The sequence below is a fragment of the Plectrocnemia conspersa genome, unplaced genomic scaffold (genome assembly GCF_051122295.1).
Source record: "Plectrocnemia conspersa isolate PC_06_02 unplaced genomic scaffold, ASM5112229v1 ptg000003l, whole genome shotgun sequence".
Taxonomy (NCBI): Eukaryota; Metazoa; Arthropoda; class Insecta; order Trichoptera; family Polycentropodidae; genus Plectrocnemia; species Plectrocnemia conspersa.
Window position 1 is genome coordinate 3,868,227 of NW_028277167.1, and position 12,975 is coordinate 3,881,201.

General features: G+C 26.6%; 1 protein-coding gene across 1 annotated transcript in view; it reads right to left on the bottom strand.

Moving 5' to 3' along the window:
- Positions 1-2,125: 2,125 nt before the first annotated feature.
- LOC148236386 (uncharacterized) overlaps positions 2,126-12,975 on the bottom strand; it is a 311,981-nt gene continuing 301,131 nt past the window's right edge. Inside the window, exons 6-8 of the mRNA XM_088182811.1 lie at positions 6,887-7,020; positions 2,620-2,875; positions 2,126-2,257 (exon numbers count right to left, since the gene is read on the bottom strand). Coding sequence (XP_088038937.1) covers positions 2,142-2,257; positions 2,620-2,875; positions 6,887-7,020 — 506 coding nt within the window. The 3' untranslated portion in view covers positions 2,126-2,141. The remainder of the gene's footprint in view (positions 2,258-2,619; positions 2,876-6,886; positions 7,021-12,975) is intronic.

Sequence of the window (12,975 nt, forward strand, 5' to 3'; positions counted from 1 at the left end):
AAAAAATAAGACATTATCTTTATTAACGAGTGTGTATATTTTATATAATTTTCTGACATTTAAAGGAAATGTGCATATATTAAATAAATGTGAATAAAATTTAAAAAAATACCTAAGAGCAATTTTTATATTTAACTAGTGATTTTAAATTTCTTTAGTGTCTGCATGATCAGATAAGATCACTATATAATTGTGATTCATAGTGACATCTATTTGTTTTTAAATTGTATTAATAAAATATATGTCATTAGTTTTAAGATTCATTATAGTATTGTACACTATTATTGTATTATATTTATTTAACTTAGTAGTTACTGATTGTGTTTCCTCAGTTGTAACGCATTTGGCTAACGTTCCACTGCTACTCACACAACTTTCATCACAACGGTGACAAAATCTCGCAATACGGGAACTTAAGTGCACATCGTACGTATGTACGGATTTTGAGAAGGCTTTTGACAAAGGTTATCATAGTTATTAGTAAAAAAAATCTATGGATCTTGTTTGCTTGGATGATTTAACTCGGATTTTTTAAGTTAATTTAGCGATCATAGACTATTGTCGAAAAAATATCAATACGGCATTTACAATTTTATTTTTAAAAAGTTTCCTTAAAATTGCATAAATGCATTCAATCTAACTACTTAAAGATACTGTCAACATGCAAACTATTTGGGCAGGATCCAGTTTTGGATTCCGGAACGTCTTTAAGAATCACGATCGCATCCTCTATGCCCGTTAGAGCCAGGACTAGTTGACTCGCCTATGGCTGTCACCATCCGGCTCCTTAATACTCATTATTACACGGCATTTTAAATGTATATATTTAATTTCAGCTAAAAGGAGCTGATCTGATACGTATCATTCATTTCACTATTTTTTTCTTCTTCTTAATTTTTAATATTTGATTTTATATATATTTTTTGTTTGTGTATTGTAATATTACAAAATTTTAATATTGTTTTGACTATCGTGACGCATTGGGTAATCTGTTATGTCACGATATCTATAATTTAATTTTTAAAAATTATAAGGTTATTTTTTAGCTTCTTAATCAAAATGTAATAGATTAGAGTTTTTATGAATATAAATATTTTTTTTAATAAATTTAACTTTTTTCAAATTAATTAATTATATTATTTTAATATACCTTAATACTTTCATTAAATCATTTGTCATTATTACAATTTTTAAAGCAATATTTATTTATTTTAAAATTTAGATAAATCGTAAAAAAAATTTAATTTAATATTATATATATTTTGCTTTAATTTTTATTAAACCTAATTTAAATTTTATTTAATATTACAAAATAAATTCAACTTATATTTAGATGTACTTTCAAGGTCACTCATACAATTGAGAAATATTTTTCAAGGTCACAACAAACATAAACAACTTTTTAATATAAATTATTTTGTTTTGTAAATTAGTACATATTTTAAACTATATTATGTACATATTTTTAATTATATTTAAATTAATAATATTGTAATGTGAAATTACTATTAGTAAAATTTTAAATATTGCTCTTTTATTAATGTTTGATAAGTACAAGACAAGAATAATTAAATTCATATAATTTATAGTATTTTAATAATAAATCTTATCATAGTCATGGGTAATCAATATTATTTGTAATGGTGTTGTGGATAATATAAATAAATAACACTCACATAAACAACAAATGAATTTATTGTGCTTATAAAGATTTATACAGTGTGCACAAATATATGTATTTACAATCGATTTTAATCACATATATGTATATATATATATTTTTGACAAACAAAGTATACTCTTAACATCTCCAAAAATCAAATATAAAATAAATCAACACTTCTTCCACCGCAAACTTCGAACAAATTCATTCATGTGATTTTTTTATTATTATTTATATCAATTTATAAAATTATACAATATCTTCACGTGCCTTTAATAGTTTTAAATAGTCAATTCGTGATTTTTTCTTTATATTTATAATATATTCGTCCGTACGATTTAACTATGGTATGTATCAACATTCACTTTTATATTTCGTTTATTTATTTTATTATTATATTTACATATTACATTTGCATATTTATTTATATGTTATAAATGTACAATATAATTATGATATATATTTGTATTAAAGTCGTTCACGCTGACAGATGTACTCCGCACGGCCTCCAGGTGAAAACAGATCTAATCAGCAGGTGAAGTATCACGTGAAGCAGAACGATCTTGGCACACGGCACGCTAGTAAAGGCCCCGCCTGGTAATTAAATAATAATATTACAATAATTAATCTGGTTACATGATTGATATTAATTAAAGATATATGGCTGTAATAAATGTATTTATATAAATTAAATAATAACTATTGTAAATTACATTTATAGTTTTAATATACTATATTAAAAAAGTCACAGTTTTATTTTTTTAACATTTTTAAAATTCTGATTTTGTATTACAGTAGTTAATATAGTATAACAATTGTGACGATAGTAATATTAAAAATGATTTTAATCTATGCCATACTTCAAATAAGCTTCTCAATTACAAGACTACAAGTCGTCCTTTATATTCACTCTAATTAGGAAGTAATTATAACAACTTATTCACTTAATCACTCACTTCCTGGCCACGCCAGCTTCTCGTTGGTGAGATACGAGACGAGATGTGTTGACGTCACCGTGTGTCTTCTATGCTGCTCTGTGGGGAGATTAGAAGGCAGCTCAGCCACGCACTCTATCTTCATTACGCTGCCATATCTACCATCATCTCTGAATAGACCTTTTTCTGCTGGCAATCGTAGACCAAGAGATCTGCTAGACAGCCCTCTATGACTAGGGCCATTTTCCCACGGTCCTTCGACGTTCAGGAAAGATGCCTAAACATAAATAAAAGGATTATTTTAATATGAGATAATTGTATCTTAGTGTTACTCCCTTTAAAGAAATGTGTCAAATGTGTCAAACTTAATTAAATCTCGACCAATTGTCTAATCATTTTTCAGTTTTCATCAAAGTAAATCACCAAAAAACACAGCATACTAACCCAGTACGATAAAATTAGAAACTGTAAAATATTGAAGCAAATGCAAAATGATCCGATTTCTGCCAAATTATGTTGAAAACGCAAGGTATTTTACCAAAAATATTTAAGATGCAGCATGACAATTAATCCCAAAGTATAAATGTAACAAAAACTGCTCAAAAAAAGTGAGAGAAGGAAATTAAAAAAAAAATACTGTATACAAGATTAGGCATTGATAAAACTAAAATTGCAATGTATTTTATGCTGATGCCCGAGAGTTACCCAAAACTCTTATTTTTATGCAAGTAGTCTCATACTATTTTAAATTAAAAAAATGCTTAGATAATTTAAAATATGGTTTCTTGGTTATAAAAAAAAACGGTTCAAATCCGTTTCTGTTATCTAAATTTTAAAAATCGGTTTCATATACTAAAATTATAATTATAAAAACGTTTTTTTAAATTTATTACAAATAAAATTTAAAGCTATAAAATAATAAACTAACACAAATTGCTATTTTAAATTAATATTATAGCATTTTCTAGTATATAAAAAAATAATAATTAAATATGTCTGAATTTACTTGAAAACTTTTTTTTTTGATCAAAATCGGTAGAATTATACAGATTTTTTTTTAAATTACCTAATCCTTAAAAAGTTCAAAACATTTTTTTTTATGTTGTGAAAAACGATTTATTGTATAGATTTTTAAATACAAAAAGTAATATGCAAATTGAAAATTAACATTTTGCTAAGTTTATATATAACAAATTATTCCATTGATTTAAATATAAAAGGATTTAATGTAAAAATTTGAACTTCGTTTTGGACAAATATAACGTTAACAATTTTGTCATTGTTACAGAATCAAAATAAAATAACAAAAGATATAACTGTACAAAAACAAATTTGATAAAAAATATATCACAGAAATTAATAATGAAAAAAATTCATTAAATAAGTAAAAAAATAATAACATTAAGCTATTGAATAACTAATAATAAATATTAAAAATGTTAAAAATTTAAAAACAATTATTCTATATTATTCTATGACATTAGAATTATTAAAATTAATTTAATAGCTTGTGTCGAAATATTTTATTTAAGATTATTATGTATCTATAATAAAAGCAAAATTAAGTTATCATTTAATGGCCATTATGTTGTTATACATATTTTGTAATAGTTTTGGTTATTTTTTTTAATTATGTAAAAAAAATTGTTTTATAATTTAGTAATATTTATTAAATACCTTCTTTTTAAAAAGATGGTATCTAAAAATAAAATAACTTATTCCTTCCATAGTTGGTTTTTGTTAAGGGTTCTTATTGGAATGTATGTTTAATATTAACATAAGGACTTTAATTATATATTTATATTATTCTTTTTTGTCTTAAATATATACAACAAATAATAATTATTTTAAATATAACAATAAAATAATATGTTACAGTAAATGTGTATTTTTCCTAAAACAATATTTTCACTAGTAAAAATATAATTAGTTTAAAATTTTATTATGCGTAATTGTATTATATTTTTCCACATACATTTAATTTTAAAACATTTAATTTTTAAATAAATTTTCATACTGAACTTAAAATACTGTAATAAAAAATATATTTTCACTGGTAATACACATTCACTATCATATATTCAGGGGTTTATTATTATTTTCTATATATTTTACGCAGATATATATTTACGGATTAGCTGTGATGTATTTACTGTCTCTTCACAACGTTATCTTCGTCAAATAAATATCGTGCGACAAAATATAACGTGCTACCTTTTAATAAAATTATCAGATGACGCCAAATCCATATTTTTCGAAACGTTGTTAAGAGACAGATAAAATAAAAACAACGCAGATAATCCGTACATGCGTATTTTTTATCTTTTATATTATGTATATGTGTACATAACAAAAATAATATATATTGTGTTGTAAATTATTATATTATGTATATAGTAAAGGAACATATAAATATACAATATCGTGAATTAAATTTAGAAACTGTTTTAGTTTTTTATTATTGAATTTAAAATTAGGTTTTAATATAAATTCAAAGCTGCGATTATTAATATTTTCGCATTTTTAATTAAAATTATTTTTTTAATATAAAATAAATATAACGCTCATACTTTCAAGGATAAACTATAAAACACAGCTTTCAGCAATTACGCACATTTTCACTCTGGAGCGTTCAAACAAAACTCGCGTTTCGCTGTAATAATTCACCCCGTCGAAAAATAAACATTTTTCAGAACAAAGTTTCTTATAAAAGAGTGCCAGGGTTCGAACGGTGATTTATGTTCCCGCGTTGGAATTATTATTTCGTTGTAAAAAATCACCCTTTCCGCTAGTTCGTGAAACGACCTTCGCTATACGCTTGAAGGGCTTTGAAGTGGGTTTAATTAAGATAAATACGAGTTAATTAGATAGCACTGTGTTTGATGACATGTGTCGATTCTCTCGATAAAAACGAATTGATAATTAAGCTTGTTGTTGAATTGTTAGGTGAAAATAATTGCACAATAAATCAATAAAAACAACAAATAAATATTAAATTTTTATTAACTTATTTCTCGATGTTTTTGATTTTTTTTGCAAAGAAAAAAAAAATTATTTAACTTATCGATTATTTTTAAATATATTTTTTTAGTATGTTATTATAATTAGGAATAGATTACTGTAAATAGCAAACTTTATTAGGAAATTTATGTGTTATAATAGTTGTAAAGAATCGTAAAGGAAATTATCAATAAAAGCTTTTGCTACTTAACATTTTTTATACATCAAACAAGATATAGATACAAACTCTTTGAATTATATAAAAAGAAAAAATTAAATTTCATAACGTAGCTCTGTAGAAAGCCTCCATACATTTTGGTAATCTGCTGATTCTTACGCAGAAATATTTTTTTATTTTCGGATTATTATAATAGTTTTTAAATTACCAAAGTATGGTTGAAAAAATCATTAATATTTTTTCTACTACTAAAATCTTCCAAGAAATCATGCATATTTTTTTACATTTGACATGGACCCACCCTTTTTTATGCAGTTGTATAAAAAAAATGCAGGCGTCGTTATACATTAAAAAATATTCTTACAAATCTATTCTTAAATAAAAAGGTTATTATGAAAAATTACGCGATATCTCAAAATTTTTCGAGAAATAAAAATTCTCGATTTGCTAGTTTACTCGAAATTTTTTGTATATATACATATATATATACAATATATAGTATCTAACAAAAATCTACATCCAATAGGACTGTTTTATTAAATTTGGGGAAAGGAATTGGATTACATTCGTTCATGACAAATTGATTTTGAAAAGATTATTGCCACGCCAGAGCATGTTTTTGCACAAAAAATATATTTAACAATATTTCCCAGTACGCTGTAAAAATTTTATATCGCTAAAGATTGGACAGGAATATTCATAATTTAATTAAAAATAAGTAGTTTTAGGATTTATGTATATATATTATGTATATATAATAATAATATACAGTCCATTGTATCGATCTTTGTCATAATTTACTAAGGTTATATTACTAATAAATAATACAACAGGAAAGATTAAAAGTCTGATGAAACAAAACATTCAGATCGTCTTTCTAAAATTGTATGGAATAAGTTAATCTTGGGTTAAAAAAAAGCTTATGAATTGTCTTTTTTATTTTTTTCATTAACTCATTCAGATTAAAATAATATTGAACTACCTTCGAAGTTTTACAAAATATCAAATGCACTCTTTCCACCATCCAATAGAGCCAACCCTCGCTCTTGTTCGTAGGCTGTGTTCGAAGTGGCTTTAATTAAGATAAATATGTGTTGATTGTGTACTCACCTCCCTGTCGTTGACGTACCAGGTGAGTTCTGCAGGTGGCAGCGAGGGGTCTGATGTACAATTTACCCTTATCTCGTCGCCGACGAAGTAGCGCGACGCCAAACCTTCAACCTTCGGATCTCTTTGAGGCAGGGCTGTGAGACAGAAGATTTAATTAGGGAATAAGAAGCGAGAAATTAGCTCGATTGCTCCGCGTTAAGGCCGACGAACGCCCTAGTAAATAATAATACAGAACAGCCAAATTTCATATGAAGACACACATACATATGTATGTGTGATATAGACAGGGAAACTTCATTTCAGTTACGTATGACTTATCGCGTATATATGTTTCTACTTGTGTTTCAAGGTTTTCTTTGTCTTGTGTGCGAATAATTGAAGGAAATTAATGTTTATTACTGTTTTGCTAGTTTCGTGTAATTTCTAATTATACTCAGCTCTGTATATTTTTTATTGTAATATTAATCAACTTGGCATGTATGATAACGAACACATGTACTATATCATAGCAGCGGTTGTGGCTTTACAATGTACCAGTATAGCAGTATGCTTTTTCATTTGCAATAATAACAATAATTAGTATATTTATTACATTACATAATAAAAATTATTAAATTTTTATTTACATAAAAATAGCTTTTAATTGAAAATATTTTCCAAAAATAATATAAATATTAATAAAATCATATTATTTATAGTGTGGCGACCACACATGTAGGCACATTTAGAAAGGCGATTGTCTCATTGTTAATGACCGTGATCAAAAACGTTAATTCATTAACAATAAGACAAACATCATGGCATAAGAGGGATTTCTTCTGACCACACACAACACGGGTCGTTAAGGGAATCTCTTTTGTGACAAAACGGTACGGACGCAATCAATCACCACAATGCAAACCCTTTCTGAAGAATTCGAAAGTCTGGAGCAAAGCAAAAAATTTGCTTTCGGAAACGCAACATCTGATTTCTCGAATTCTAAGAAGCCACTGTAGCGATTGGCTAGGAGTTCGATGCACAATCGCGATTGGCCAGCTAAGGTGCATCCCCTTAAAGCCTAAAGAATATAAGCCCATACTCCGACGAGGATAGGGCAGACGGCCCAAGGCAGACGGTCCGAGATACGAGACGGCTGAGGCACGAGACAAGAGACGTCACCAGACAGCAGAGCCAGCGACGCAGACGACCAGAGAGCCAAGCTCTACCAGGAGCCATCCGGAGGAACCAGCCACGCGCCCTCACCGATACACCTGACACTCGCCGCACGCAGCCACAGAGCCCTGAGACATCATCACCTGCACACCTTCATCGCAAGAAACGTCACGCCGTAATCGTCAATAGTCAAATTATAGTTATAACTTAAAAAACAATCTAATAGAATTCACCGAAAAGACTCATTGGCCGCGAAGTCAACCACCCCTAGGGCTACGCCCCCTAAAATAGTAAAAAAATAAACTAAAAATAAAAATAAATAATAATATAAATTGATTCATCATATGTGAGTATCATTAAAATAAATTCAACTTAACAGAGTACCAGAAAATATATCTGCCGAATTTAATATGAAAAAAAATCTGATCTTTTATTACTAGATATAGAAAAGGCTTTTGATACAGTATGGCATGACAGATTGATGTAACAACTTTTAAAATACGGAACTTCCTAATATATTATCAACATTTTACTTACTGAAGAATCGAAGCTATGTTGTTTCGCTAAATAATACATTTTCGATACCGCGTAAAATACCAGCTGGTGTACCTTAGGGAAGTATACTTGGTCCATTTCTCTTCATTCTATATGCTAATGATATTCCAATTTAAAAAGATACTAAGCTATCATTGTACGTTAATGGTACTGCAATGCTATTTATAACTAGCAGCAGCTCACCATTTCATAAAATATTTTTTATAAAATTAATCAAGATAAAACAGAAGCTATAATATTTACCAAACGTAGGCAACCCTTGCCTGCACCCATTAAAAGTAAACAAGAGCATACCATTAAACGGGGAGTGAGCATTAAATTCCTGGACTCCAAACTTAAATTCAATAAACATGTAACTGAGCTCCGGTAAAAAGGGCTTTTTAGTTCTAAAATCAATATTTAATAGAAAAGCGCGCTAATTATAAAAAAAAAAATCAGACATTTTTACACAATTTTAATTTTAATAATTTTAATAATAGTAATCCAAAATAAAGGCATAAAAATAATTTATAATACACCGTTTTGTACTAACCATAAAAAACTCCACACTAACAGCCATCATTGTATCATTATAAAAAAGCAAAGCTTGACTGTTTATTTTGACTAAGCACAATGTTACATTCAGATATCAGACAAAATTTAGACTGATGTAGATAACCAACTTTGTTTGTATTTTGTGCTTTAGTTTAAAGTCAGACAATAGTTGTTTTTTGTCGATTAAGCAATTAAAACCTAATTAACTTCAAATTATGACTATATTTTTTATAAAAACTTTTAGAAGTATATAAGAAAATCTATGTTAAAAATATAAAATAAATCATTTAGAAAGTGTTTATATAAAATTTTGGTCCATAAATACAACTAGAAGAGAAACTGATAATTCTTAATTCATTTTTTTCACATTTTAAACTTTATGCGACTTAGTGAATCTCAACTCGCAAAGCGTCGGATTATGTATGAATAAAATATTACAATTAAATTAATGCGATATTTCAAATGGCTCTTAAACCCATAATGCCATAAATATTAAATCTCACAATGTACCACCAGTTAATTCACCACAAAAACACATAAATACAGCAAACGACTCCCGGAAAGGAGGCGTCGCATAAATTTCATTACTTTAGTGGGAAATTCCGGCTTTGGGTCAATTAATAATTTTCGCCACTGCCGTTCAAGGTCGGCACAGTGTGACTTGACAATAATATATATCTTCAAGGGGTGGATGGAGGACAATTTGTACTGAATCACAAAAGTATAAGAAGTCGGTCGGCCAGCGGAAGAGAGACGTTCAATTCAATGGTCCGTGAAATACTTTTGCCCGGTTTTTCCGTTTAAAAGTAAATAAAAGATCAAACGGAGCTTTAGATTGATGATGCGATGCCGAAAACAAAAAGAGGCCAAATGTGGAAAATCAACGGCTAGTGTTAATGGAAAGATGACCGAAGCGGGTGGAACTCTCGGGAGGAAACGGCACTGGGTTTAAAAAATGAGAAGGCAAAGAAGTAGTGTTTTTAATTAGTCTTTGAGTGAAAAGGCTAATTTCTCCCTTTTGTAATCATCGATGGTTCGAACGAAGGCTGTAATTAAACGTCTTTCATCGACTTGGTGACATTACTTTAATTAACGCTATTAAATGCAGTGAAAGAGTGTGTTTTTAATTAAGATTCATTTGTAAGCTTATGTTTTTTTTATCCAACTGGAAGAAACTAGATATTCTTGTCGCTTCGCTCCGCTATCAACTTGAGCTTAATAATTATATTATTTTAATTTAATACAACGTTCCTAAAACACGGATGATTATTTTAATTTATATAAAATAATGTTATTTAATATTTTCTGCAAAATTTATGTTACTGATCTTAAACTTGCTAAAAAAATATTTAAATATCTGTAAAATTTGAAAAATTAAATTATAACAGTTTAAAATAATTCAACAAAATATTCATAAAATAATAATTTATATAAATTTTCATTAATCAATTATAAAAATATTTACATAATATTGTGTTTATTACAGATTATTTTTAGGACTACCCTTAATTAAAATTTGTTAAGAAATTCGTATAAATAATTTGTAAGAAAGTTTTTGTCATCTCTGTCTAAAAATAATCAGTAATGCCCAACTGTAAGGATGCATCTAAACTGTACCAAAACATTTTTGCAAATAACCGTTGGACCTCACTTTAACCCAAAACAGTCAAAATTAAATATTTCTGATACGCTTATTTATACAAATAATAATCTAGTCTAGATCCCTCCGCAATCACTAAAAATGGGATTAAACTTTTCTATATTTCTCAAACGTAAATGAGCCAAAACACCATCGTACTTAATTACTTTCATCAAGAACCTCAACCAAAGTTTAAGTTAACATTCCCAACTTGACTACAAAACTATCAATTCGCTTTCGATTCGAAATAACGAGAATTTATTTAAACTTACACAAAGTTAACCGGTGTTTATAGATAATAGATTCGCTTATAATATAGTTGAAAAAAATGTATGGCCCTATTTAAGACTAATGATTTTAAAATAGTTTGTTATTATAAAGCTAAACGCATAGTATATATGTATTGATACTGGAATTAATATAACGAATTAGTGTATGTTTTAAAAAGTGAACAGAAACATTAATTTTTTTTTATTTTACAACAAAATGTAAAAACTACAGAAAAGGTTTTCTTGGCCCATTAAAATTTGGAACCCCCTTTATTTAAACATTTAATATTTTTGATTAATTAAAAAGTAAGATGTTCATATTTATTTGCTTTTTAAGATTATTAGTGTCATTGTGATTTATTAATATTATAATTGAGTTTAATTTCTGTTCGCTACAAGATTTCTCACTTTTTCTTACAAATCAAGTATTTTGGTAATTAATTATTATTAACGCATAGTTCATCTTTTTGTCGTTTGTATTCAAATATATATTTTAGTTAGTTTTTAACCACTGGTTATACGATATATTCGTAAAAATATGTTTTCAAATGATAAACAAAAATATTTCTAAAAATAAGAAAAATAAATACAATGTTTTAAAATATGTTGCTGCATTCATCTTCTCATATTTATGTTATTTTAAACCGCCACAGTCATTACAACTATATAATAATCAGAAAATGCAATAATGAAGTATAATATAATATAAACACTTTGTTGTTGCCGAAATTACATAAATTACTCATATCCGATTTGATATTGTACAGCTGTGGACTTTCACAATGATAAGTATTGATTTTTTAATGTCTACAAATTGTATTTTTTTATTCCTTATAACCTTACAAATATATTCTGATCTTTAACTATACGATATTTAAATAGTTAAAAATGGAGAATATTAAAAAACTTTAATTTTGGTTTAATTAAATGCGAGATTTTGATTTTATAATAATCAAATATTTATTATTATTTTTTATTAGAAACTGAAATACATATATTTGATTTAAAAAAATTAAATAAGAGATGTAAGTCTATAAATATTATAAAAAATATTTATTGCAAAAAAATCTATTGCATATTTACTAATTTAAAATTTTCAATACTTTTTGCTACAAATAAATAAAAATGTCGTTTTTGTATAAAATTTTACGCTGATTAAAAACCTATCGACTGATGACTTTTATTGACTTCATTGAAATGTTATTAATATTATTTTTATTTTTATGATATCTTCCCTTGATATTTCAATACTTATAATATTTTTAACGCTAGAAATCACGTGATTTGTTATTTTAAGTACTATATTAAAAAAATGTAGTTTTATCAAATTTTGACTCAATCAAAAAAAAATATTTTCAATCAAAAATATTTTGAATTAAAAAAATGTAAAATAGTAAAAGTTTATATAAAAATGTACGTTTGCTATATTTTATTTTAATTTATGTTATGCCTAAATTTTATTTGTTTAATATAAATTCTGATGCAAGTTATTATTACATCCTACGTTCTTAAGACAACTATATATAAATTGTACAAGGATTTTAATAGTTTACGAATGAAATTACGATAGTATAGTTGAATTTAAAATATATAAATAATACCAAAATATTAATATACTGAAGTAGGGTAAAATGTTTATAATAAAAAAAAATGTATAATTGCTGTATGAATAAAAACAAACTGTTACATTACTTAAAATAACTGTTTTTTTCACCCTTGAATCATAACATAAAAAAAATGAAGTAAAATTCTTATTATCATCATTATTGAGAAATGTAAATCAATAATCCTACAGACTAGATATGATATAATTATATATAATAATAATCATAATTATAAATTTCCAATACATATAACCTGAATACAGAAAAGCCCGAATTAATTAACGTTGTATTGAACCAATCCATTTAACCGAATAATTCATAGCGTGATAACCTGCT